The following is a 26,831-nucleotide window of genomic DNA, read 5'->3' on the forward strand; positions in this document are numbered from 1 at the left end:
TTAAGGTCGAAGTGGACGTTTGGTGAAATCTCGGAATTCCACGTTTTTAAGGGACCGCCGTTGTGCCTCTTTTTAATTCCCAATGTTTTTTTTTTTCCCCCATCTCCTTCAGATTCGCCACGAGGTTAGCTTTAAAAATGTCACACACAAGATATGCAGTGATCACTGCTTTAACCGGTACAGGATGGCGAACGGCCTTATCATGAACTGTTGTGAGCAGTGTGGAGATTATCTACCCAATAAGGCTTCAGCAAACCATTTCCTCATAATTGATGGGCAGCAGAAAAGATTCTGCTGCCAGAACTGTGTCAAGGAGTACAAGCAGGTGAGTTTTATTTTGGTTGAGTTGTTTAGACGTCTTAAGTGAAATGATTCGGTTGCGGAGGAATGATCTGATCCCACAGTATGAAGTCCTGCGGTATTTTGTATGGTTGTCCTGCATCTCACAGAACAGTTTGAAAAGTTAGGATTATTAGTCAGCCTTGATTGAAGCTTACAGTCTTAACTCTCACTGCTCTGCCAAATGATCTGGTTTTTACCATTTTTAAGCATTTAATAGCAGAAGGAAATGTCAGATCAGTTTTGTGAAAAATCAGATTTGGTAATTTGTAACAATTTTTTTCCACCTGTGTGTTTCCAGCATGTTAAGAGATTATTCAGCCAGTTGGCTGGATTACAGAATGGTAAAATAGATTTTGACACTGTGATATAAGTTATATGTTCTTCTCATAGTAAATATGTACTTTAAGTAGTATTGTGTAAAAAAGCTTTGTTTCATTTGGTTACTTTTCTCTTTGTGTAGAAAAGTGAATGAAGAGCGATATGAATTCTCAATGCAGGTGGCTCCCTCTGCTGTTCATTTCCTGGCAGTGCCTCATAAAAAATTTAGTTGCCTGCATTAAAAACTCAGACGTGTGCACAATTGCATGGACTATCAAGACAGAGCAGTGATAGACGCATGAAATCATGTAAATCTGGTTCTGCTCAATGTGGTACCGCTTTAAGAACAAGTACGGTGGGCTCTTCAGTACACAAGCTCTGTCTGGATTATGATACCGTAATGTAAAGAATAAATAACGCAAAACTTGGATCTGGGTAGGCAGGACGTGAAAAAATCAAGCCATATTAAATCGCCGGTATGAAATCTTTTAACCTGAGTGTGATGTGAACAACCTCATTTTCTGCATTATTCGAAATAATAAAAAATTGACATTTTCCTATGTGCAATTTTAGACACATGGCAAAATAACGTGCTGTACAGGATGCAGAACTCCATGTAGATTTTTCGACATTACTCATTGCATAGGATCCAGTGGTAACATGGAGCCCTACTGCTCTACAGCGTGCATGAACTCACACAAGTCAAAGAACCCCAGACCTGCAGGTACGGGTAAGTAACTCTCTCCTGGGGGTACAGTGGGTGAACTGTCATTGTCCCTTGGGTGATGCCATTTGCTTTCTTCTTGTTTGGTTTTGTCTTTGTGTGTGTGGGCCATCGGGAGCAGACGAGCCTACTCATCAGGCACTCGGGTGGGATTCCACCTGTGTGCTCATTTACGTTTTCTGTACTGTCTCTGGGACAAGTCTTATACTTGTATGGCAATAATTTCAAATACTTGATTACAGTGCTCACAAAAATGACAGGAGGGGTAAATTCTCAGTAGAGAGATTGAGCAAGCATCTGCTGGGTCACCAGCCAGCCTTTGAAACCTATTGCCAGCATGCGCCGTTCTGCGAAACAGCTGATCGGCGCCGTGAGTGTTCAGGCAGCCATTCCTATGTTGAAAGCGCCGTCTTGCTGCTTAAGAATCTCTTGCAGCCATGACAAAAACTAAATTCTGAAGTATTGCTTTCATTGTGGTTTCAGGAGATTTGGGAATGTTGAAATTGGCTGACAGTGCCCAGTAGAAACTCCAGTATGATTTTCTTCTTTGCTGCTTCAGTCGGAGGTTGTCTGATCCCAGTGTGTGACTGTGAAATTGGAGGCCGTCGTTTTGGGCAGCTTTGTGGCCGATAGAGGTTGGGATCGTTGCCCCTCTGGAGTCCGTTCTTGATTCAGGCTGCTCAGAGCTTTAGCTTGCTGCTCGTTACAATGCATAACTTCTTTTGGGGAAGCTTGAGGAAAGTTGTCTTCTTTTGCTAATAAATATTGATTCAGCCTCTCTAAAATACATACTCTTTTTTCCACTTGCGATGTGAAAGTCCCTTTTGCTTTGTTGGCAGATTTAGAAGCGTCCCGTTTTGACTCTCTGAATCCGCTCTTGCTTTTCTGTAGGTGCCACACCTTCGTGTCATTTCTGTAAGAGGAGTGCGCTACCTCAGTTTCAAGCCACAATGCCTGATGGGAAACTTTACAACTTCTGTAGTTCTAACTGTGTGGCAAAGTTTCAGGTAACTTCCATGTTCTTGTTCAGAAGTGTTACGGTCTTAAATATATCGAAGATTTTTTTCGGGTTAAATTCCATTTTACAATTCGAAGTTCTCCTTTTCAGTTCCACGGCATTTCTAAAGTCCTGCTGCAAAATGTCAGTTGTCTTTGATACACCTCGGAGCAGTCTGTCAAGTGCGATACAGGTATTCTTTGCTTGACGAAGACTGTGGAAGACATAAGCATTTCCTTCTTAATATAAAGCTGCAGATTTGCATTCCCGAGTGTTAGTCTTTGTGGATGTAAAAAACATGCCTTGAATTCAACTGATTTAAAGTTAGCTGAATACTTGCTTATCACCATGATAGGATTAATAATCAAAATTTAAATGTTCATCAGTATATAAATCTGATAAGTGCTCATTTTCCGATGGTCAAAATCAGTTTGCATGGTGAAAGAAAATCTGAACCGCAGTGCTGAATATTTTTCAGTTCATAATGAGCTTGATATTGCTCTCAAAAATGTCTTTTTTGTTCCACAGACGCTGAGTGTTCAGACCACGACAAACGGACAACCAGCTCCCTCCTCAAACAATATCCAGCTGAAATGTAATTATTGTAGGGGATCGTTCAGTTTAAAGCCAGAAACACTGGAATGGGAGGTAAGCTTTTTTTTTCCAATTTAATCTGTTTATATTTTTATAAACTGCCTTATAAATCCATATGCATGATTTTAACCACTGTGCCTCAAATCTGAAAGACTCACATTGTCTTAGTAACTGCAGATAAGACTGTCAGGAAGTCCTTAATCAGTGACAGCGGTGGAACATGAACAACATCGAGACGCTCTCTGTGGTTAAATGGGGTCTATGCTAACCTTTTGTAATATTAATAAAGCAGACGTGCATTTATTTATTTTTATCATTTCACTGCCGTATGGGTTTTATTTGATTATCTCACTGCGTACGTTTGACCTCGACCAGCCGAGAAAGAGGCCCAGTCCAGGGAGCCCTGAGAGTTGCCTGGGTACGGCCGAGGGCTCTCTGTAGTGACAGTGCTGTTGCAGTGTGTTTTCGACTGCCGTGGCCCCGCCCAGAAATTGCCCGTGAATTACGCTTGAGAAATCTGAACGTTTTCGCTTTCGCGGAGAAACAGCTGCGCTTGTGTCCCATCTCGGCCACTGGCTGGAGAAGGTCTTGCTGCTTTGCTGTGTTACTGCCAAAAGGTTTTTCGGGATGGCTCCTCGTGAATGTTTTCCTGGCGTTCACTCGTGTGTTTGGCCTGGGTTTTGGATAGGCGGGCCGACTGGCCTCTGTCCAACTGCAGCAAGCCCTGCTGTGCAAGAGTTTGCCCAGACGGTTTCTCTCAAGAAACAAACATGACAGATCCACGACAGCCTGCCCTTACTACTCTGTGGACTCAGACATTCCCTGGGAACAATAATGAAAAAATAGATCGTTTCCAAAACGGAGCACAGATCAGTTTTCCTGCATTCCTCGGTCTGAGCGATTTGCCCTTAGCGATGCCCTTGCACCTCACAGACAGCTCCGAGAGATGGCTGCTCCATTCCATTTCCAAAACCAGCTCTATCAGAGACATGACCGACAGTCACTGGGACAGAAATGTCTGATTTGCCATTTGAGCGTTTTTAGAATTTTAATGATGAGGCCTTATCGACGGTAAACTCCATGTCCGTCTTCCACTAACCTACAGCTAAGCTGTAGAAAAAATACAAAGCCACACTCATTTCATGAAACCGGTTCAATTGGTTGGCTGTTAAATGTTGTTTTAAGTTACTTGGAAACAGTTTAGGTCAAGGACAGCTGTTAGGCATCACAGTTGGCCACCATCCATGAGTGTGATCAAAGTGATCTTCAATCTGAGAGTGATTGTTTTACACGTGGTGGGTGACCTTTAACGAGAAAAAGTCATGGTCTCTGAAGTAAGAAGTAACTTCTCAGCGGCGCAAAGCTTCATTAAGATGGGAAGTTTTCATCTGAATTTCTTCTCCTTATTCTCCCAGAATAAAGTCTATCAGTTCTGCAGCAAAACCTGCTGTGATGACTACAAAAAGCTGCACTGTATTGTTACGTACTGTGAATACTGCCAAGAGGAGAAGACTCTTCATGAAACGGTAAAATTCTCAGGAGTGAAGAGACCTTTCTGCAGTGAAGGTGAGTTGGAGATGGGCTCACAGACATCTGATCCACAGTTCCTTCTCTCGCCTTTGCAGGAACATTTGAGGCCTGAAGATCATCTTTGTGAATAACAAGGTTCTTAATTTCATCATAAAACTAAGAATGGTTTATCCTGAAAGCATGATTTTGCATTTTTATGTTTTTAGCGGGATGCATCAGCTGTTCAAAATTGTGCCTGATTTATTGCTGGCAGTTTGCAAAGTAAATGTCTAATGACAAGGGAAAATGATTCCACCGCAATTTATTTCACAAATAACTAACTGGCTTTTTAACTGGCTGTGGAGGGCTGCCTGGCCAGTGCCAGTATCAGGAAGTTCTTGCTGTTCTGTAAGCAAGGGGTCAGCTGGTACTGCTGTTCCGCCACTAGATGGCGCCCCTTCACCTGTCTGTGCCAGGTTTACTTTCCGAAATGCGCTCTCCCTTTTTACTGTTCTTGATCTCCACTTGCATGATTAAAGATGTCCACCTCGGGTTTTTTTTTTTATTTTCAGGCTGCAAGCTGCTTTTCAAACAGGAATTCGCGAGGCGTCTGGGCCTCAAATGCGTAACCTGCAACTACTGCTCCCAGATGTGCAAAAGAGGTGCGACTAAGGAGATCGACGGAGTGGTGCGAGACTTCTGCAGCGAGGCCTGCTCCAAGAAATTTACGGACTGGTATTACAAGGTCAGGACACCCGTGTCTGCGGCCCTGCGGGGTGCCGAGCCGCTGTATCCCCATTTATCCAAGCGTGTTCCTCTGCCTGGGCATGCACGCCGCGTTTTTGCAGTGCTCTTGCCTTCGAAGCGCGTGAATTGCACACGCTCCACTCGGCACAGGGATAGGACGCAAAGGTTATTCCAGGCTGAAGAGAGTAGAAAAGCCTTCTGCGGTTGTGAACAGTTTACCCTCTGTCCCACGTAGGGGTAGGACTGGATAGAACAGGAAGCTGCTCGGGCTACGTGCGTGTCGGGACTCCAAGCAGGCGCTCTTTGCCCATCGGGCCGCTGTCTCCCCCCGCAGGCTGCCCGCTGCGACTGCTGCAAGGTGCAGGGGAACCTGACGGAGTCGGTGCAGTGGAGGGCGGAGATGAAGCACTTCTGCGACCAGCAGTGCCTGCTGCGCTTCTACTGCCAGCAGAACGAGCCCAACATGTCCACGCAGAAGGGGCCCGAAAACCTGCCTTTCGGTACGCCCTCCTGAGGCTCCCGCAGCTAGACAGGGATCAAGATAGAATGTGTTGGTTCCTGCAAGGTTTTTGAACTTCTTCTTTCATCCTTTGTCCGCCACGATCAAATGTAATGGAGGGATTTGGAGGAATGTTCGAATTTCACCATCGTTTTGTCTGAGGTTCTAAAAGCGCCAGTGTAACAAGGCTCTAACAAAGCCGCTTTAAAAGCAACTCTCAAGAGTGAAGAAAAGGACGGGAAAGAAAACAAACAACAGGAAAGCGCTCGCATGTAGAGCTCAGCACAGTGGGTTCAGTCGCATATCGAAATATGACAAGCTCATAGTTTAACTGTGGGCTATAGAGGAGACAGTTCACACTCATACCAGAAGGGGGCACTATTGGGGTGGCGAAGAGTGCCCTGCAAAGCCTCCCAAATGCTCTTGGGGGGATTTTTGGACAGTGTTGAATCCCACCCGTCACGATGTCCCGTAGTTTCACCTGCTGTAAGGTAGAGTGGACCAAGAGTCAGGTGAAACTGGTTAAGGCACCTTGGGAGGGGAGCGTTCTGCTTCTAGATGTTTTTTGGAGCTGGAAGTTGTCATCCAGATAAGACAAGGATGGCCCAGGATGTACTTGATGTTTTTGGTGGCGTTTGCTTTTATTGTGAGGCCTGATCATTTTTATAGCGTTTCCGCAAAAGAGAGGCGAGGGGATCTGTCTTTGCAAAACCCCCCCGGGTGTTTCCCCACAAGCCGGTGAAGTGTATCCCAGAGTCCGGCTGGCCCCGGCGGTCTTGTCGTAGTGACACGGCAAAGAAGAAAAGCGTTTTGATTTGGAGAAGAGGGCAACCTTCTGATATTCTTCATTGTTGCGGTTGCTTTTTATAGTGGCATCAAGATTAGACTTTGTCTCCACCTCATACAAAATGATGGTCACTCCTATTCTTTTGTAACCTTGGTTTCTGCTTATGCATTCAGCTTAATTTGATTAATGTAGCACATTGTGAGTTTAAAGGCATTAAACATTGGGAAGGACCCTGATATATTTGTACGAGTAAAGGAGGGCACAGCAGATAGCGCTGCTGCAGATACTCCCTCCAGACGGGAGTCCGGGACATTTACTTCTCCCCTGGTTTTCAGGGCTTTCTTAAATCTGTCCACTCATGTGAGAATAAAAACTGCCTTCTGCATTTGTAGATGCAATTATACTGTGGTTAGAGAATCGGAAAAGCACCATAGCTTGTGAAAATTGTGTGTGTCGTTAAATGTATGAATAATTTCTCTTGTAGAAGACAAAGATGAATGGAGAATTTTTTTTCAAAGGCTTTTTTTTTGGCAGGCCAAGGCACTCAGACACAAGCAAGCAAAACTGCAGTAAGTGACCCTTTGCTTTGAAGCTTTAACAAAGGTTTTGTGTAGGATTTGTGTTGTCCTTTATAGGCGACGAACCCATGTTCATCATTTCCAACAGTAACAATGACATACTAATGGCAAACTACAGGCACAGTGTAGACAAGTGTTCCTTACTCAAGGGACCCTTGTACTTGGTGCCACTGAAAGGCTTTGACATTCAACAAGGAAGGAGCAGCTTGCCTCTAGACATTGCGCTGTCCTCTCCAGCGCTGAGCAGCCTCATGTACGAGGTCTCGCTCTGCGCTTGATGTTGTCTTTTGTCAGGCAGTTTTCTGCCAGTTAATGGGCTAATCCGCTCAGGTCTTTCCTTTTTACAGTAGGTAAACGGTTCTGCTGGTTCACTCTGTAGGCCTGACAGTAGAGAGTCCGTAAACGCAGAGCCCCTGATTTTTCCAGTGCTGCTCTTTGTTCCTCATTCTGGCCGCAAAGTGAATCCCCTTCTCAATTGCTAAATGTATTTTTCCTTGAGGTGTCGAATCAGGTTTCATCGGTGTCGTCTTACTCCAGTTCTGTGGTGAGGGAGATGAAGAACAAAGCCGTGCTGTGCAAGCCCCTGACAATGACGAAAGCCACCTACTGTAAGCCGCACATGCAGACCAAGTCCTGTCAGACAGGTACTCGAGCTCGCCGCTCGGCCCGCCGCTGCCGGAGGGGCGCCGGGGGGCGCGGCGTCTTCAAGGTGCTTTTGCTCTCTTGCAGAGGAGGTGGTGAAGACGGAATATGTTCCGGTGCCGGTGCCCGTGCCCGTGTACATTCCAGTGCCCATGAACATGTACAGCCAGGCCACGCCCACCCCCGTCACCCTTCCTGTTCCAGTAAGCGCGGGGTCTGTCCTCTCACCCGGAGCCCCGCGGGGGGCTCTGCGCCGTTCCCGTGGGCTGTGCTGAAATTGACCGAGGCCGCAGTGCAATTCTTTTTATTTCGAAAACGGAAAAAAGAGAATGATTGAACGATGAAAAGATTTGCACGTCCGGCATATCCAAAGCCGGATAATTTACCGCTTTCATCTTTCGTTTTTTCGGTTGTGTTCTTTATCTGATGAGCTATTTACACTATGCCGGCGTAGGTGGGAGGTTATATCTAGAAATATACTGAGACAAAAACACAACGAATAACCGACGTTCTGGACAAAAGACTGTTTCATCCTCTTTCACAGGACACAGTCAGGTCTCGGTGGGCCACAAACCCAATACAGGCGTGCTATTAATTTTTTTTTAACTTCTCAGAACTGTTTTTTTGGGCCCTTTGTGACTTTATTCGCTCACCACGCCATATTGGAGCAGTTTCTTGGGTTTACAGACCGTGTGCAACATGTGGTTCTGTCTGAACCGTACGTGTTCCTGATCGTGGATATGAAACGGATTGAATGTGTCTTCTTTCCCTTTCCGTGCTGATTTGCTGTTTGCTGCACGTTTTGGGATGCTCGTGGTTTTAAGAGAAGATGGGCAGGACCTTTATCGCTGTGTTTTTCGCTCCCAGATCCCAGTGCCAATCTTCCTGCCTACTACCCTGGACAGCGCAGAGAAGATTGTACAGACAATCGACGAGCTCAAGGCCAAAATTCCCCCCGATCCCAGAGAGGCCGACATCTTAACCATGGCCGAAATGATCGCTGAAGAAGATGAGAAACCGGGCTGTACAGGTATCTCTTCCCTCGGGACTAAGATCAAAGGGTTTAATATATCACCGGTTTAGAAATTCAGAGCCTTGGGGATATGTGTTCTGGGCTAATTTTTTGTTAAATGGGATTTTTGCAGTGCATTGGAAATGATATATCGCCATCGGGTCACTTGTGAAAACATACTCAACATTTCCACGCTGTAGAGCACATTAAGTCAGTTTGAGTACGCGAGGCTGAGGATGTACCTTGCAGTTGAGTTTTATTAAAAGTTGAATGGGTGAATGTTCTTTTCTTCCTTCCTGTGTATTTATTTCAAGCTGTGAAAAGTGAGAATGAGATGAGTGAAGGGGGCAGTTCTGATGAGAAGGAGGAGCCGGATGATTCTTACGAACCAGACCTGGATCTGGAAAATGATTTTCCTAGAGGTATGTTGTACTGGAGTGGTTTTGCTTTGCACAGTCCTAAACCACTTGTGTGCTCGAAAGCTGCAAGACATAAGCAGCATAACGTCAGCTGAACCCTTTGTAGGAGAGAACGTCCTAGTGAGTGCCTAAGGTTTTATTTTTCAGTAATATTTACAGTTTTGTCTAATCTGGTTGTTACAGCTGTTAAAGTGGATGGCATGGTGGCACAATGCTGTTGCCCTGGGTTCGATTCTTGGGCTGCTCTCTGCATGCTCTCTTCTCCCCGTGTTCGTGTGGGTTTCCTCCAGGTGCTCCAGTTTCCTCCCACGGTCTAGCGACACGCTGGCAGGTGGAAAACTGGCCCTGGTGTGAGTGTGTGCGCCCATCCAGGGCAGGGTGTACCCGGCCTTGTGCCCATTGCTTGCTGGGATAGGCTTCGGCTCCCCTTGCAACCCTGAATTGGATCGATGGCCCACAGAATGGGTGGATAGATGGAGATTCGGAACACTGCAGTGTTGCGCCACTTCCACTGCATTCAGGACCGGTTTTGGCAAAGGCTGCTGCTGAAATGGGGAGCTGGCAAGACGAAGACCAAGACAAACGTGCGGACGTGGCTCTCCAAGACATGTGGGACCTTGCCGGCAAGGGGCTGTTCCTTTTATCAGCAGGCACCTGAAGCATCTCCGGCTTCACTCAGGCTGCAGCAGTGCCTGTGGCTCGCCTGAGCTCGTCTTCTTTCCTCCCGGGAGCCCAGGCAGGAGGTCACATCGGCAGTTCTGCCACGGCAGGTTTCTAAGCCTTGTCCTCCACTCTGTGCAGCTCCTGACCCGGTTGTGGAAGAGCTGGACAGCGCTTTTATGTTGCCTCTCGTGCTGGGGGAGGAAAGCGAAGAGAAGCCTCAGCCTCAGGTTAAGAAGAAGGTATGGCTGTCGCTCTGAGGGAGACTGGGAAGCAGTGAGGCGCCGAAGGGAGTCGGACCTGGGTGGCTGTTTTCTTAGAGAGACGGGACTGGGGGTGGCTCCTTTGGAAGAGCTTTAAAAGCCGGAGGGGGTTTCCTGAACTGTAACTCTAATTTGAGGAGTTCTTCCGACCTGTTGCGTACTTCATGGTCATGGCTTGTGCTGAATAAAGACGTTTTAGACGACAGCAGATTTGTATTTTGAGTGAAGGTACATTTGCAGAGTTTCCAGGATATGTTCAGGAAGAGAGGATGTCGGGAGTTAAAACCGATAAGATCTGCCAGTTAGTGCTCTGAACACGATTCGATTAGGTAATGACTGACATCGTCAGTTTCTAAGTGCAGGAGAATCCACTATCTGTAGGGTGTTAATGTCTTCAACTTTTTTTCCTTCTCAGGGACATAAGAGAAGATTAGTTTCGGATAATTCCCACGTTGTCAGACCCGATACCCCGGACAACTCATTTGCCTTTAAGTCCACATACGGGGTGAACGCCTGGAAACGCTGGGCGTCAACTACAGCTGAGAGCACCGAGGATGAAAAAGCAAAAGAGCTGAAGCAGAGTGAGTGTCGTGTCTTGAGCGTCCGCTGATGACGCTGATAAAGAGCTGAAGCAGAGTGATCGTCGTGTCTTGGGCCTGCGCTGATGACGCTGATAAAGAGCTGCAGAAGAGGGAGTGTCGTGTCTTCAGCCTGCGCTGATGACGCTGATAAAGACGGTCTTCCTGGAGAAGACCTGCCTGGAACTATTAAGTACCTGGTGCAGAATTTGACAAAAGCTCAGTGTTTGTTTCCGTAGATCTATTCCCCGGCCTCCGTTGTCAATTTAATATGTCCTGTCATAACAAAGGTTGTTTTTTTGTTCCCCCCACCCCACAGCGAGGCCAGTGAGGTTAAAAAGAAATCTCCTGTCCCATGCTGCGTCCGAACTGAACTATGGGCTCTCTCGCTTCGTCAGTGAGGTCCGGAGACCAAATGGAGACAGTTATGCTCCCGATAGTGTTTTTTATCTTTGCCTTGGCATCCAGAAGGTCAGTAACTTAAGAGGAAGCTGTACTTAAACAACTTGAGCGCACTCGAGCATTTGTTACTTAGCCAGCTGCATAATCTTTTTGACCGTATCGTTTCTTGATGTCTTCCATGCTCGATGTTGACTTCAGTGGAAGAAATCAGGTTTTGAGCACAATATTTACGAATGTTGATCTTTTATATCTGCGCTGAGAGCTGGTATAAAATACTGAAATGTGTCTTTCAGTACTTTCTGAGGAAAAAAATTACTGGCTACTGTTTGAGGTCGGAAAGATTCGAATATTCAAGTTTAATTTGGAAATGGATTCATATAGGTATTTTTTTATAAGATCACTATTAGCCATATACAATTTCTTGTTTTGGGAATTTCTTTTCGCATACCCCAGCTTGCTTTCCATGAGACGCACAGCTTGGGGTCAGAGCGCAGGGTCGGCCATTTATACGGCACTCCTGGAGCAGTTGGGGTTAAGGGCCTCGCTCAGGGGCCCAACGGAGTAGGATTCCTCTGCCGGCCGTGGGATTTGAACCAGCAACCTTCCAGCCACAGGCAAAGATCCTGAGCCTCAGAGCCACCGCTCCGCACAACCTGTTTGTGCCGGTATTGTTAGCTGCAGAAGTCGATATTTGTATAATTTTTTTATCGACTTCATAATGAGTAAAATGAAGCTATTTAAAGAGCATGTAAGATTAAGCGACTGTAACATTTCTCAGAAACATGTTTATTGCATAAATCAGATTTTTCCAAGAACATGTCTGAAATCCAAAATGTCAGAGGGCGAAAAATATGTTCCCCACTTGATGAAGCCTTTGTGCTCGGGTACAGATTAGCAGTTGTGACGAACTCCTGGCTCACCAAGTGCGCCTGAATATCATGTTTGTTTTGTCTGTTGCTTCAGACCTTTTGTTACAAGTAGGAGGCACTGCTATCTACGTGCTAAAGCCACATTGTGTTTTCCAGCACAGTGAATTGTTTTATTGGCTCTGTCACTTTATTAAATTCACTCTGGCAGCAGCCTGCTTTTCCCTAAGATAATGCTGAAGTGGAATTTTTAGGAAGCCAATACTCCATTTCTTAGAAGCATCTCTGAAGATGATGAAAACCAGAAAGCACCAGTGATCTCTGAATACATTCTTAGTAAAGGGTTAGTAGAAGTGTTCTAGCTGGTTATAGAAGAGTCAAGAGGTTTGTGATTACATTTGTACCATCATAGCAAGTAAGAGCTTTTCGTTGTATTCCAAGATCTGTTCCTCACTGTGGAAAGCTGTGCTTCAGAGTTGTGTCCAATGATTAAAAGTTTATGCTGTTCACATCATGAGTTGCAGTGATTACGGTTTTATAATATGAGGACACATTTGCTGAAGTATTATTTGATGGTACTCGGTGTGCGTCTCTATTTAATTAATCTCATTTTAATGTGCAGTCCCCCGAACGCTGTTATTTTCACTATTCAAAGCAAAACCCTCTGAATTCATTTAGTTCTTGTTTCTCAAATCTCGTTCCCGAGCTCAGAGTGGTGTCCTGCTCTGACAGGCTAAACCGACTAAAGCTTTTTGTTTTTAGCCCGGAGCAGAATAGGCTCTGAGGAGGCTTCTTTCAGGTTATTCAGAGGCTTTGACAAAGCCATCCCAGTGTCTTCAGGGGGCATGGTGAAACCCAGCCCAGGGGATCACAAGTGGAGACTAAGGAGAAGTGCTTTTCCCAACTGAGAACAGGAGGCACTTCTTCGAACACGGGCCAGTCGGAGTCCCGGTGTTAAAGCCGGTTCCCTGGCTTCATCCACAGACTGGCCGGCCGAGATCCTTGGACCGGTCGGAAAAAATACATGCTTGGTGCTCGATGCCCCTGACCTGCCTCCTCTTGTTGTGCAGCCATCCCTACTGTATATTCTTATTGCCAGGGGCTCCACTCTGGAGATAAGGCAGGAGCTTCAGGATTGTTCAGCCTGCTCGGTGGCTGTGCTGTGTGGCAGGGACTGACCGGGCAGCCCGTCTGCTCATGGTGTCTGAGCCCCTGGAGATGGAGTGCGTCGGTGTCCATGTGCCTGCCGCTGCAGTCTGTCACCAGTGTAAGCCTTTAGGGGGCTGGTTGTCGGATTTTAATCTGGGGATAAAATTGCCATCAGGATTCTTTCTGTGTAAAGGCCCGTCTTCGTGGTTTTGCCTCTCCAGCGATGCAGTTTCTGACTCTGGCCATTCCAGACAAATACAAGAGCCTGATCACTTTTTTTTTCCTCCCCCTTCAAGCATCTGCAAGAAAATGGAAGAACAGACAGCATCTTCACTGACCCTTACTATCAGTTATTTGGACAGGAGCTAAACAAACTCCTCAAAGACTGGCAGCCAAGTGTTCTCCCCGATGGTAAAGTATTTCATGTGTCTTTGTTCCTCCCAGTGCTGCGAGTTGACAGCGTTGTCTTCACATTTTTCTTCACAAGGCAGTGCTGCGATAACCGTGTGTAGGTCTCTATCACCAAGGTCTCTTTGACCTACATTCTGTTCTTTGCTTGTCAGCATATTTTGTTTTACGTTCTACATACTGTGTCGGAGTTGCAGATTTCATTCTGTATTAAAAACAAACCTTTTACTTCATGCTGATTTAAGCTTGAGCAGCTCATGACAAAGCCGACAGTATTACATGTGTGTTTTGCCAGCCTAAGCAGTTTTATTCTACTGTTACTCAACCACGGCCTGTACCAGTACACCCATCCCTCGATTTTGTGAACACCCGGTTTAGGATTTGTATCTGAATGAAGCGTGTGTTTTCATACCTGTTTTTCACAAGTACAAGGAGATTTTTACTGCAACTGTAGCTGAAGGGAAGACGCCATCTTTCTATTGCATCACAGTAGTTCCTCAGTGCACCAGCGATTCTTAGAATCTTTACATCTTATTCAGCTTGTTAACTGTATTAAAAACTAGCGGTCATGTTCTTGCTTTGACAATTCAGTGCTCTGTTAAGGTAAAATGTAACTTTTGGTCATGTTTGTAAACCTCCAGGGGAAATCGAAACGTTTTAATGTGTAATGGGAACCATTTGTAAGTCAAGGATGGTTATATAGCGTATAAGTAATTTTTATTCCTGAACAATTTAGTCATTTTTATATCAAACGTTTCACATTTTGTACCCTGGTAACAATTGAAAACAAGACTGTTGATGGTTTACCCATTTACAGAAATGCAAGCAATTCAATGGTATTGTATTCCCCTGAGTGATCGTGTCACATCAGTCAGGTCTGACGGCATCTATGAGTTTCTTGGAGATCTTTGTGGTGGAGGGCAGTTTTGTCAGGTGAAGTGCAAGATTATTCCTGATGAAGCTGGCGAGAGTACCCCCCCCACCCACCCCCCTTCCCCAAACCTGTCCCATACTGAACGTCCTAAGCAGTTGTTTCTTATCTTGCAGGTTCCTTATTCTGCAGAATTGAGGAGCAGTACTTGTGGAGTAGTAAACAGTTTGGAGACCATTCGCCCATGGTTTTGCTGTGCACTCTGGTCTATTTTAACACTAAGTATTTTGGCTTAAGAACAGTGGAGCAACACTTGAGGCTGTCCTTTGTGAACGTTTACAGACAGTGGAAGAAAAGCCCTCACTCAAAAGAATCCGCTGTCCGCGTTCACATACCTTCCATCTTCGAAGATGACCTAGGTAATCCAGAAGACCGACAGGTCGTAACCTGCAGCACTAGAACTGAAAACGCACAAAAGCGTTCCAGGCGTGTTTTAGTAATCCTAGAAAAGTGTACCTGCACCTAAGGTTTGATATATTGAAACCTCTTGAGCCTAGACATTTAAGATTTCTTTAGAAGAGTTTTTTGCACACCAGGTGAGGGAACCCTCACAGTACAAGCCCAGAAAGAATTCATTTGGTCCATCTACTCTTTTTTTAACACCGGTGGTGTATTTCCTTAGGCTGAAAATGTAAGTTTGCAAATGTGAGGTTTCCACTGAGAATGCCAGTCGCGGGTATTTTTATTGCATTTTCAGGGTTTTTGTGTGACGTTTCTGGAGAAAGTCCAGAAAGTAAATTTTTCAGCATTTCAAAGGGTTGATCAGACCTCATCCTCACCCCCGTCAAACATTGAGGAAAACGATAGGATCATCTTTTCATTAAGTCTTGCCAGCCCATTCCCTAGCCCCTTCAGCTGATGGATTGGGCGCAACCTCGGTATCGGCCCTCGAGCAGGGAGGAGTACGAGTAGAGTCTGGTGGCAGTAACGTGTCGCAGACATCAGACTTGTTTAATCTGTACAGATTCATGACAGACTGCTCGCTGGTCAACCTCCGGGCCTCTGCCCTTTGAGGGCGCCAGCAGTCGTAGGCCGCGAGCACCGCGGTATGAGGCTCAGAAATGTGGCCGTGCGGATGCCGATGTTGCAGGAAGTGCGCAGGAGAGAGCCGCACATCGGCGAGCAAAGCCAGCGCCGGTCCGCCGCCTGACCCTGTCTTCTCCTTTCCCCCGGCCGCGGGAGCAGAAAAGGGGGCGTCTCGGAAGAGGAAGCGCAGGGAGGAGGCCGGGGACCCGGACTGCGACCCGGGAGAGGGCTCGGGCCGCGGGTCGCGCTGCCCGGTCAGAGCGCACGAGCGCCGCCAGCTGTACGAGCTCTACCTCTCGAAATGGTGAGTCGCTCACATTCCCACAAACAGCCCACCGCTGCCGTTTCTCCCGCCTGTCTGTCTGGAAGGCTCTTCCCATGTGAGCCGCTGTCGTCCCCCGGCAGTGTGGGTCACCAACAAGGACGACGGGGCCGAGACTCGCCAGGCGGGACGGGGCGACGCCCAGTTCTGCATCCCGGCCCGTCTTTTTTGAGAGCTGAAGGCGATTTTGTTTTTTTTTAAATGGGCCAGAAGTAGAAAATTGAAATGGGTTTGGTCTGCAACTACAGACAGGGCTGGCGCAAAAGCCGGAGGTCACTGTAGCGCCCCCCCATGGGCAGGAGTGGACCAGCTGGCTGCACTCTCAGCTAGTCAGCTGCTGATCAGTCCCGGCTTCTTCCTGCTTCTGCTGTCAAAGGGATAAACAAGCACCGAGAAAACACTGTTGCCAGTTAACGTGCTGCCCCAGCTGCAGGGGCCTGTGGGAATTTGCGTGCCACAAGTACCCAGGTGTCTGGAAAGTCACAGGGTTTGCTGGTTTTCCAGGACAGACCTGGCCAGCTGATGACAACTCGGGCAGTGTGCCGTCATCGTCAATAGTGAGGTGACCTGACCCAAGTGGCCTAATATTGTGTCTTTACTCCTGGTGCCTCTTGGGATCCATTTAACTGCTCGGTGCTCCGACAGAACTGGGAAAAACCCAAGTCTAGATCCCAACAATGTACAGGCCGCCTTGTAGATTTAGACTTGTGAATAATGGTGGTTTTGAAGCCCAATATTTTTTCTTTTATGTGGCAACTTGTTGTTTCGTTTAGAAACTGGAAAGAAAGTGGTCTCTTCCTTTTTGTGTTGGACAATAAGGAAGAAATGTTAAAAGAGTCTTTTAGATTTGGAGAACTGAAAGCTAATGAAACTTACATGGACTGTGAATATCATAGAGAATGATACTGTTGTTTGATTTTTATTCTCTTAACTTTGTATTTTTAAGAGGATAACATATACAGTGTGTTTGCAAAAGATGGAAAATAATGCTAAAGGTAACATCAAGTTTTAAAGATTTCTTAAGAGGTTCTGGTTTGGTGTTTTTCACACCATGACACTTCTACAATACTATGGAAGTAGGGCCGTAACTGCATAGCGAAGGTATTTTACTTTAAGATGAATTAATATGCTACGGCTTTTTTTTTCTTCTTTCTCCAGTCCAGGAAGTCTTAAACAGAGAACAGACACGTTTTATATGAAACCCGAAAGTTCCAGTTGTCCGGAGAGCCCGTTGTGGTACAGCACTACACCTTTGGAAAGAAGCACCTTGGAGAACATTCTCGCCCGTATTCTGCTCATCAAGGAGATTTACAACGAGGAAGACGCGTCGGAACCGGAGGACGACAGCGATTAAAAGCCCAGGACTCTTGTGACTCAAGCCAGAATCGACAGCATTGGAAAGACGTGCTGCTTTACTTTCTTAGGGAAATTCTATACAATATCTCAGCTCCATTCACATGTAGCATTATGCCCAGATTGGGTAAAGATCTGTAAATATTTTTTTAAAGCAAGGGAGAACTTTGTGTTATCCGTAATGATTTTAGCATACTTAATTCTCCTTACTGAAGCCTTTTAAAAACTGTATTTATTAATTAGGTTTATTTGTAACTTTTTACATTTACTGGATGAGAATGTGCCATGTGTAGCTTCTTTCTGCCTCCACTCCCCTCCCGACTAAAAGCATTAAATATGGCTGCAACTACAGCGTAAAAGTCTCTCCCTCTTTCTCTCTGAAAAACAGGGCTTTTGTTTTCCTGGACAGTTCCCGCTAGAGAGATAATGTGATAGTCTTTACTCTAGCAGTATTAAAGACGTCTGGGGGATAAAAGAGTTCTTTGTTAAGCAGTTCTGGTGAGTATCGGAAACTGTCATGAGATTGTAGCTGCTTCATAATGTGAATGTGTACCAAGATACAGAACCTATGGGGGTCAGTTGTTTGTGTGCTGTCATCATTATATGTATGAGATTTGTCTTTTCCTGTTTTATTTTTAAGTGCTATATTTAAGTTTTTAGTGTCATTTAAGTTTTTTTTTTACATTGACATGTCGGTCAACCTCCTGATCTCCCCATGTCACTGTTTGCATGTGGCGGTAGCTCCTCAGTTTGGCGTCTTAATTCACATTTGGAGGTGCAGTTCATCGCCTCTTGCTGCCTTCGGTCTCGGTAGTAACGTGAAAGAACCGTGCATTGAACTCAAAGTCAGTCAATAAGCTCGTTTTTATTTCTATGAAAACTTCAAAATGCATGTGGATCAATGAATTATTTTTTTCTTTTGAGATTTACATTTGTGGGTTTTTTTTTTTACAGACGTTGCAGTGCATGTATGACTTGTGCATCCCTGTGATGGAGCTGTGTATATAATACATAGTTTTTGTTTTGCCATCCTGACTTTGTATTTATTTCACATGGCTTCACCGATATTTAGTGTTTTTTTGACAAATACTTTTACCTAAATGTATCCTGTTGTAACCTACATTTTTTTTCCTGAAGTTATGAGGAAGCCTTATGTTCCTGTACCTCGGTCGGCTGGTGCTCCTTTGCGCTAGTTTATCACAGGAAGGGTCACGGTGTGGTGCTGGGTGTCTGTTCTGTCACCCTTTATTTTTTAGTGCGGTTTCTGTGTTCCGTTTTTCCCTCCGCCACGTGGGAGACACCCCCGTTCCAGACCAGCCGCAGTGGCGCTCGTCTTTCCGGGCTGAGCGGCCGGGTAGGGCCCGTTCCCCCGGGCCGTGCGGAATAGCGCTGCTCTTGTGGGCGGAATCTTTTGCTACCTTCTGCGCCTGGAGGTGGAGACGCGTCGTTCGGCGCGCCGGGCGGCCAGGTGACCCGCCGGGTCTGTCGGTCAGGGATCCCTGCAGCTGACGGCGAGGGAGAGAGGGACGGACCCGGGCCCGTCCGGCGAGACCCGTACGAGCCCCGAGGAGCTGAAAGGGCGAAGCAGAAGAGATGCGATGTTTGTTTACCCCACTATGCGGTTTGCTTTTTCCTAAACCCGGTAAATTCCGGTTGCAGTGTTTTTAAGCGATTTTTGTTAGCTGTGAAACTTTTGTTTTAGGCCATCTGTTTCAGGATAAAACTGCATATACTGGAGGTGTGTCAGCCATCTATGTGTACCATGTTTTTGTTTCTTTTATTGTGCGCTGAAGTAAAGATTATTAATAATAATTGCATACACTTATATAGCGCTTTTCTGGACACTCCACTCAAAGCGCTTTACAGGTAATGGGGATCCCCTCCACCCCCACCAATGTGCAGCCCCACCTGGATGATGCGACGGCAGCCATAGTGCGCCAGAACACTCACCACACATCAGCTATCAGTGGGGAGGAGAGCAGAGTAATGAAGTCAGTTCATAGATGGGGGTTATTGGGAGGCCATGACTGGTAAGGGCCAATGGGAAATTTTGCCAGGACACCGGGGTTACACCCCTACTCTTTTCGAGAAACATCCTGGGATTTTTAATGACCACAGAGAGTCAGGACCTCGGTTTTACGGCTCATCTGAAGGACGGCGCCTCTTTACAGTATAGTGTCCCTGTCATTATACTGGGGCATTAGGAGACAGGTGGACTGCAGAGTGCGCGCCCCCTGCTGGCCCCACTAACACCTCTAAGCAGCAACCATAGTTTTTTCCAGGAGGTCTCCCATCCTGGTACTGACCAGGCTCACACCTGCTGAGCTTCATTGGGCTGCCAGTTGTGAGTTGCAGGGTGCTATGGCTGCTGGCATTGATTGATTGGTGGCAAGGCTGATTCTTGATATCTGTGCCCATCTTTGTTTCCCTGTGTAGCATGAGAATGCAGTGCAGGTATGTTCCAACGTTGTAAAGGGTGCAACATGAGCAGACTACAAGTTATGCAAAGGTAATCTTAAGCCACTCTTCAGTTTTTAAAAAATGCAGTTGAATTCCTTCCCTGACATGTTGCATGAGGCCTGGTGTCTGTCCATCATACGTTTGTTTTGCAAAACCTTCAGAGTTTTCCCTTAAGTCTATCCCTGCATGAACACTTTCCACCCCTCTTCATCTTCCCATGTCTGAGCCACTCAACTTTCAACACAACTGGGCTGCAGAGGGGCATATCCCTCCCACAGCGTCGTGAGCCTGCGCACGCCTGGCCGGGACACAGGGGGCACTGTGGAGCTGAGACTCGAGACCCCGGACCAGTCCCAGTCACTGCTGTGCTTCTGCAATCCAGTTCCGGCCAACGTCGTTAAACACAGGCCAAGCGATTTCAGTTTTTCAGATTTCCTATAGAGTAAATAGGGATTTATAATTGATATTAACTCTACCAACATCTTAGTTTCAGATCTGGTCATCAGATCGAACCCCTGCTTATGGAGGAGGGAAAAAATGCTCGCTGGGAGACTCCGGTGCATTGTCATCCCCACCTGTGTCTGGTCATCAGGAATTGGTCATGTTATTTGCCCTTGAACCAGGGTGTTTTTAATGCAGAAATTAAAACCACCCTAAAACATCTGTAATGCAAATGAGTAGGTGCAGAAACAATTATAAGTCAGTTGCATAAATCAATTGGCACTATTTAATTTATACAGCTTGCTCCAAGGAAATACCACTCGCTATTTGTGTAACTGGTGGATCTACAAATCTCCCCTTTGCCGAGCTGAGGGTTAATTCTACAGTAACCTTTGAGCTAGTGATGATGGCTTTTTTGTTATGTTTTTACAAGCTGCAAAAAAAAACAGCACATTGACAGTGAGGTGACATAGACCAAAGTTAAGCTTTTATTCTTTTGTGAGAGGTGTCTGAGACAATCATGTGATCAGGTGTACAGTTAGCCGAGCACAGAAAAAACAGAATGACATTATTCTGCACACAATGAAAGGTTGATGTAACCACATTTTTGCTTATTGTGTGAAATATAAAGAACGTGCAGCAATACAGCTGGCCGCTGTAGTTTAAAAAATAAAATCTGGGAGTAATACGGTATACAAAATGGGCATCTCAAAGTCCACGAAAACAGTAACCTCCAACCTGCCAATTGGGGTACCTTGGTGCTATGTCCCATCTAGTATGTAAAAGAAATCCCATTTTCAATGCATACAATCGCCAACCTTTTTACATCAGAATGAAGAGCTGTTTAACATCTAGACCTGCTGTTTGCCAACCTAAAATGTTTGACCTGAGTAAATTGACCTGAGTAAAGCTGCAGGCGTTAGGAGTGTCTGATGCTCGTCCCACAGAGCAGCATTGTCTCCTAGTTGTCCTCCCTGCCCATTTCCCAACTGTTTAATTGAATCAATGATCTTCAGCCACTGTTCAACACACGCACAGCCTGAAAGATCTGGGCTCGGCGGGACCTCGGTCAGAGATGCACAGAGGTCACACAAGCCACACAGAAACCACTCGTGTTCCAGAGCATGTCCAGCAAACGTGAACACGAGGAAGGTAAAGTGTGTCGTCCTTTTAGAAATGATGTTGCTTGTTCCAGGAAACAGGCTTCCAGACTCCTGAGTATAAGGAGGCCTTCAGAACAACAAAAATGCCTTTCTCTGTACACAGCAAAGTCCTCTGGCAGCAAAGAAAGGGTGTATTGTCCAAGTAGAGGGCTTCCCCCTGGGACTGTCAATGCTGGAGCTCTGGGGTGTAACTAGACAGGTTCTGCATCTTCTCTTCACCCTGAAGTTTCAGGGCCTGATGACCATCATCCCTGACGAGATGGCTAGTATCTAGAAAGCTGTACGGGCTTTATCACCTCATTTCCAAGTGGTTTCAAAACTTTCAAAAGTCAGAACTTTCAGGATAATGAAACCGTTTTGGAACCATCCAAATGATTAATTTGGATTTAGACTTTTTTTTTTAAAGAACGAGTCTTTTCCTGGGTTTATACATTAAAACCCCCCCAAAAAAAACGCCACCCAAGAATCGAACGGAAATAATATACATTTCTTTCAAAATTACTATTTTGTGGCTGTTGATGCAGGTGTAAAACAACTTTTTTTTTTAAAAGGCCTTTTTTTTTTCCTGATAGGGTTGGCCAGACTCCAAAACCTGTGCCATTCATCTAAAGCTATAACAGCCCGGGACACACAGCTGTGAGCGTGAAAACAGCTTTCGCCCCTGGGGTTTTTGTTTCTGTTCAATCCCTTGCTTTTTCAGCCAGCATAATGAAAGTGCTGTGCTAAGCAGGGTCAAGTAGGATATGCCAGTGAAAAACGTGAAAGTGAGACTATGGGCAGTGATTAGGCCCTCTAATGTGTGATGAATCCTTTTCGATCACATGATATGAACTAATGTCGCCATTTAATTATAAAACAACAAAGTGTCCAGCTGCGGGAGCAGAGGAATGGATGACACCTGCACTTTTTTTTGGTGGTGGTGGTGGGGGGGAGTGTTGGTCTTTCAATGCATGCATTGTGGCTGGGGACCGAAAAAAAGAGAAGAATAAAAGAACAAAATTACTGGTATTTTACGGATTTTTTCGTTCTTCTGTTACGAGATGGATTCATAAACCTTTACACATTTCGCTGCGCACTTCCTGCGTCTGAAACAGCCTCCTGTCCCAGAGTTTTTAGAAATCCGCGTCGCTCCTCAAAGCCGATACGACAGTTCTGACAAGACCGGTGGTCACGCCTCCTTATCACAGTGCTCTTTGACTTTGGGAACCTGGTTTGAAAAACCCCTCTTGCCGGAGAGGTGTTGGGGGAGGATTAAAGTGAATTCAGGACGACCTATCCCGGAGAGGGACGTCCCAGGCGGAAGACGGGGAGACAGTGGGTGTCGCTTGCCTGCTTTCACGGCCGCACATCCAGTCCTTTTGCAAATCTACTTTTAAAATGCCGCCTATTTTCCCAGATTCCAACATACGTCTTTAAAGAAAACAAATCCTCAAGGAATATACTGCAGGATAAAACGCGCTGAGAATATCTGTATCACGATCTGTGTAGGATACACAGTTTGTCCCTTTTTTCTTCAAATTGCACTGGTCTTTTAAGATGCACTACCTTCCTGGCACGCTTGTCTCCTTTTAATGACGTACTGATCCACGTTCTGCCATTTTAATTAATGGCTACAGATATTCCTATTAAGAGATACACTATATAATCATAGAGTAGTAATAGTGCAGATGAGTTTTTAATGTTCCATTGCTCCAGGGTATTAAAACACCCTCACTTTAAAATAAGAGGACAGTGTATTTCCAAGGCCTCTGTTGAAAAGCAGGTAGCTGTATCACACACACACACCTGTGCTTCAAATTAAACCTGGGACTGTGGTCACTGTCATTAAAACTGCTGATTGACAGCTGTGCTTCAGAAACGTTTGATAGCGAGCATAAAGAAATGTGTAAGCTGCTCAGGTCCTTTCCTGTTCTGCTCTCACTGTCATTTGGTCATCTTAGTTCCTGATGTTCCCCTGGATCCAAGGACACTACTCCACTGCCCAGAGATGTTGGGCCCTGGACTCACCATTGAGATCCTCGAAACTATCGAAAGACCACGATGGGGAGCACCAGTGATTCCCACCAGCCCTTCCAGTTTGGGGAACAGCGCTGGCCAAGTGCCACACAAAACTATTACTACAGGAGGGCTCATAAATCTTAACATGGAGTTTCCGACCCGGAGTTTATCCCAGAAGTATAAGCCTGGTCCGTACCTGGATGGGAGACTCCTGGGAAAGCTAAGATTGTTGCTGGAAGAGGTGTTAGTAGGGCCAGCAGGGGGCGCTCGCCCTGCACTCTGTGTGGGTCCTAATGCCCAGTATGGTGATGGGGAGACTATACTGTAAAAAGGCACCGTCCTTTGGATGAGATGCAAAACCGAGGTCCTGATTCTCTGTGGTCATTAAAAATCCCAGGGCGTTTCTCGAAAAGAGTAGGGGTGTTACCCCGGTGTCCTGGCCAAATTTCCCATTGGCCCTTACCAATCATGGCCTCCTAATAATCCCCCTCTCTGAACTGGCTTCATCACTCTGCTCTCCCCCCAACTGAGAGCTGGTGTGTGGGGAGCGTTCTGGTGCACTTTGACTGCATCACATCATCCAGGTGGGGCTGCACACTGGGGGTGGTGGAGGGGATCCCCATTACCTGTAAAGCACTGTGAGTGGAGTGTCCGGAAAAGCGCTATATAAGTGTGAGGAGTTATTATTATGAGTGAAGAAGAGCAATGCAAAACAACCCTGTGGCCAGGGCCAAATAACTACCTCTCTGTGCTAATGTAGTGACCTACGAGAGCCAGCCTCAAAGACTGAATCAAATTCGGAACCGGGCACCAGTTCAAGTTTCTTAGAGAAAGGAAAACATCCATGAGATAGGACCGTCTAGCTATTTTTTTTAAAGTTTAAGACAATTCGATATCAGACAAACGACGCAACTGTTATTTCGAAGCCTTGAAGGCGATTGTCGCTGCAAACCAAACTTTCTCAGAGGCTGCAGACAGCTGATCCAGTAGTGTGTAATGAGGTAAGGCTGCTCACTCTGCGATACCACAATACCACAATACCACAGTCGCATGCAAATAAGGGCCTTATAACTACATGCAGCGCTAGTACTGCCACAACAAGCTAATGCTGGCTGCTGATAAAACTTTTATTTGCAGTACACTGAAAAGCCTGAATAAACGTTGAAGGGGCAGACTGAATTAGAAATCGCAGTGCATCGGTAGGCCTTTGAAAGATGTGCTTCCTGTCTGAAGAAGTGAGAAACTGCTGATAACGTATCACCGCGGGGAGCAGGTACTTTGGCCAGAATGGGGCTGTGATTTCACACCTTCCCACCGCCTGCCCTCCCCCAGAAGACCAGCCCAGCGCTCTGGCTGTGGTTGGACGCCGCTGTGCTCCTCAGAGAGTGCCCTGCTGCACACGTACGGTACCACTCCGGCACGCGCCGACTCTGGTGGGAACCCAGCCAGTTCCCCAGTGAACCCCCATAAAATACTCCCCGCTGTCTCGAAACAAACACCAGGGCAAAACTATTTGAGCTCCCACTGGTGTGAATTTGTTTGCTGATTACAGACCTATAAATAGCTCGCTGTCTGTTTTTAGCCTCCATTCTGGTCTCTCTCCTTGCTGTTGACAGCTACTGGAGCTCACAGCTCACAGGCGGCCTCCAGCTCTGCCTCCGGCGCAGGAACGCCTGCCTCCCTGTGCGGCTGTATCCTGCACATTCTTTCAGTTTCTTCTGGCCTGGTGGTGTCCTTGATTAAGAGCAAAGCATATCCATCCAAGCAGCCATATTTCATTTCCCCAGGTCGGGATTCACCAATCAAAGCAGAGCTCAAGATCACACCAGCCTGTTGGTGAAGATTTAAACACTTCCCGCTGCTGGCAATGACGTTTCCTGGGAGTTCCACCCTCCTGAGGAGCTTCCCAGCTCTGTGGCCTCTGGTGACCTTAGAGGGTTTCCCCTCGCTGCAGAAGTTCGCTGTGGAACTCGAGCTGCTCGCTGCTTCACTTCGAGATGCTGACGGGAGCCGGGGTGCTGTGTCCCTGAACCCCACTGTTCCTGAAGCAGCACCCCAACCTGAACTTACTCACCGTGGTGTGTGTTGCATTGGGACGCAAGGCCACTGCCACACCTCAGCTGCACGTTCCTAACTATTTGCATATGCAAAGACAAGGACTGCAGCTGGGATAGCCTTAAATAAGGACACAGCAAGAGGTCCAAGAGTCTCTTTACAACCTGAACCGCTGTCAGCGCACACCGCTGCGCCTCAATGCTTTGTGTGCTTCAGCCTCTGCGTTGACGTTTGCTTGCTGGACGTGTGTCTGTGTCCGCTCAAGCAGTGCAGATCTCCACAGTGTCCATGTCCCTCCAGCATGAAGGTCTTTGAGGTCACTGCTCCGCATCCGTGTGGGGTCTGTCACCCCTGTCCCCGCTGCAGCTGCAGGATCCCAGTGCAGGGAAGATGTGACTCGTGTCTCTCCTGTGCCTTGAAGTGTCACACTGTGTGGACCTGGCTCTGTCTGCTCCCAGCACAACAAGTCAACCCTTTGGACACACTGGAGCAGACTGGACTCTCCGCTCTGACGACCTCAGCGTTTCCTGTCCTGCTGAGTAACAGAGCAGTTCCATCAGCACCCTCTGATATTTTATAATGTTATCATTAAAAAGAGATGAGACACAAGAAGCTAGTACCGATCTTGATGTTTATCAGAAGAAAATGAAATGTACATTTCGTAAACTGCTTAAAAACATGAACTTGTGAAGTTTCAGTGTAGTATGCACTCATTTAAGGAGTTATGTCCCATCGCCCTAAGGAGATGTGAATAGTTTTGTTTTAGAATAGATATATTTGTGAATCCAAACATCAGTAAAAAGCATTCAGATCTCACTTCTTTCCTATCAAGTACACATATTCAAATCCTTGCCCTTAATCTGGGGCATTAATTTTTCAGCAGACTTTATTCACATTCTTATTTGTGAAGAAGTAAAATCACTGTATTTTCTTAATATCAAAAGCTGAATGTATGACAGGTCAGAGGCATTATGTAATTCAGTGAATGTCAGCAAGTTGTAAAAGGTTTAATGACTTTTAAACAGCACATGTTTTCTTTCCTCATTGACAAGTGAGCCATTTCACAGCCAGACATGTTGTCTGGCTCTCAGGGTCTGTTTGTTCCCAAATTTCCAAGCTTAAATTAACACTCCTTTGCAACACTCTTTGAGTACCAATATTACTCTTACGGGTCACTCACTATTTGGTAAATGGCTCCACGTCTTGCAGTCCACCTGCTTGACTCTCCTCTCGGAGGATTCTGGGAAGGCAAGCCTGCCAGGTCAGTTCCTCTTGTCTCCTGGCAGCTCAGGGTCATGAGACTGTGCTCAGCTGCGATACGGAAGGGACAGCCACACTGCGCGCTTGGCTCTGTCCTTGTGCAATGTCACCCTCCCTCATGCTGCCAAGACAGGGCCTCTCTGTGATGACCTTGCCCTCTCTGTGTGTACCTTTCTGCTTTCTGCTTCTCTTAGTGCACTGCCTCCCCATTTTTATACAATTCACTTTCAACGGATTCTTTTGGAGGACATGACTGGATCTTAAATCAGTGCTGTAGATGTTGTTGTCTAAAGCGCTCATTATTTGATTGATTGATTGATTGATGCAC

General features: G+C 46.3%; 1 protein-coding gene across 6 annotated transcripts in view; it reads left to right on the forward strand.

The window, feature by feature from the left end:
* Window positions 1-17,477, forward strand: part of zmym2 (zinc finger, MYM-type 2) — a 31,038-nt gene extending 13,561 nt beyond the window's left edge. For 5 of the 6 annotated variants that reach the window (XM_069178820.1, XM_069178825.1, XM_069178822.1 and 2 more), the window contains exons 5-23: window positions 113-325; window positions 1,234-1,390; window positions 2,276-2,391; window positions 2,910-3,029; window positions 4,391-4,541; window positions 5,057-5,229; window positions 5,566-5,731; window positions 7,052-7,086; window positions 7,595-7,739; window positions 7,825-7,940; window positions 8,605-8,767; window positions 9,064-9,171; window positions 9,970-10,070; window positions 10,507-10,672; window positions 10,989-11,140; window positions 13,383-13,497; window positions 14,542-14,784; window positions 15,611-15,755; window positions 16,932-17,477. In XM_069178820.1, the coding sequence (XP_069034921.1) occupies window positions 113-325; window positions 1,234-1,390; window positions 2,276-2,391; window positions 2,910-3,029; window positions 4,391-4,541; window positions 5,057-5,229; window positions 5,566-5,731; window positions 7,052-7,086; window positions 7,595-7,739; window positions 7,825-7,940; window positions 8,605-8,767; window positions 9,064-9,171; window positions 9,970-10,070; window positions 10,507-10,672; window positions 10,989-11,140; window positions 13,383-13,497; window positions 14,542-14,784; window positions 15,611-15,755; window positions 16,932-17,127 (2,781 nt within the window). In that variant the 3' untranslated portion in view covers window positions 17,128-17,477. The remainder of the gene's footprint in view (window positions 1-112; window positions 326-1,233; window positions 1,391-2,275; window positions 2,392-2,909; window positions 3,030-4,390; window positions 4,542-5,056; window positions 5,230-5,565; window positions 5,732-7,051; window positions 7,087-7,594; window positions 7,740-7,824; window positions 7,941-8,604; window positions 8,768-9,063; window positions 9,172-9,969; window positions 10,071-10,506; window positions 10,673-10,988; window positions 11,141-13,382; window positions 13,498-14,541; window positions 14,785-15,610; window positions 15,756-16,931) is intronic. The other variant, XM_069178821.1, reaches the window with a different exon arrangement.
* Window positions 17,478-26,831: the final 9,354 nt, after the last annotated feature.

The sequence above is a fragment of the Lepisosteus oculatus genome, chromosome 15, assembly GCF_040954835.1.
Source record: "Lepisosteus oculatus isolate fLepOcu1 chromosome 15, fLepOcu1.hap2, whole genome shotgun sequence".
NCBI lineage: Eukaryota > Metazoa > Chordata > Actinopteri > Semionotiformes > Lepisosteidae > Lepisosteus > Lepisosteus oculatus.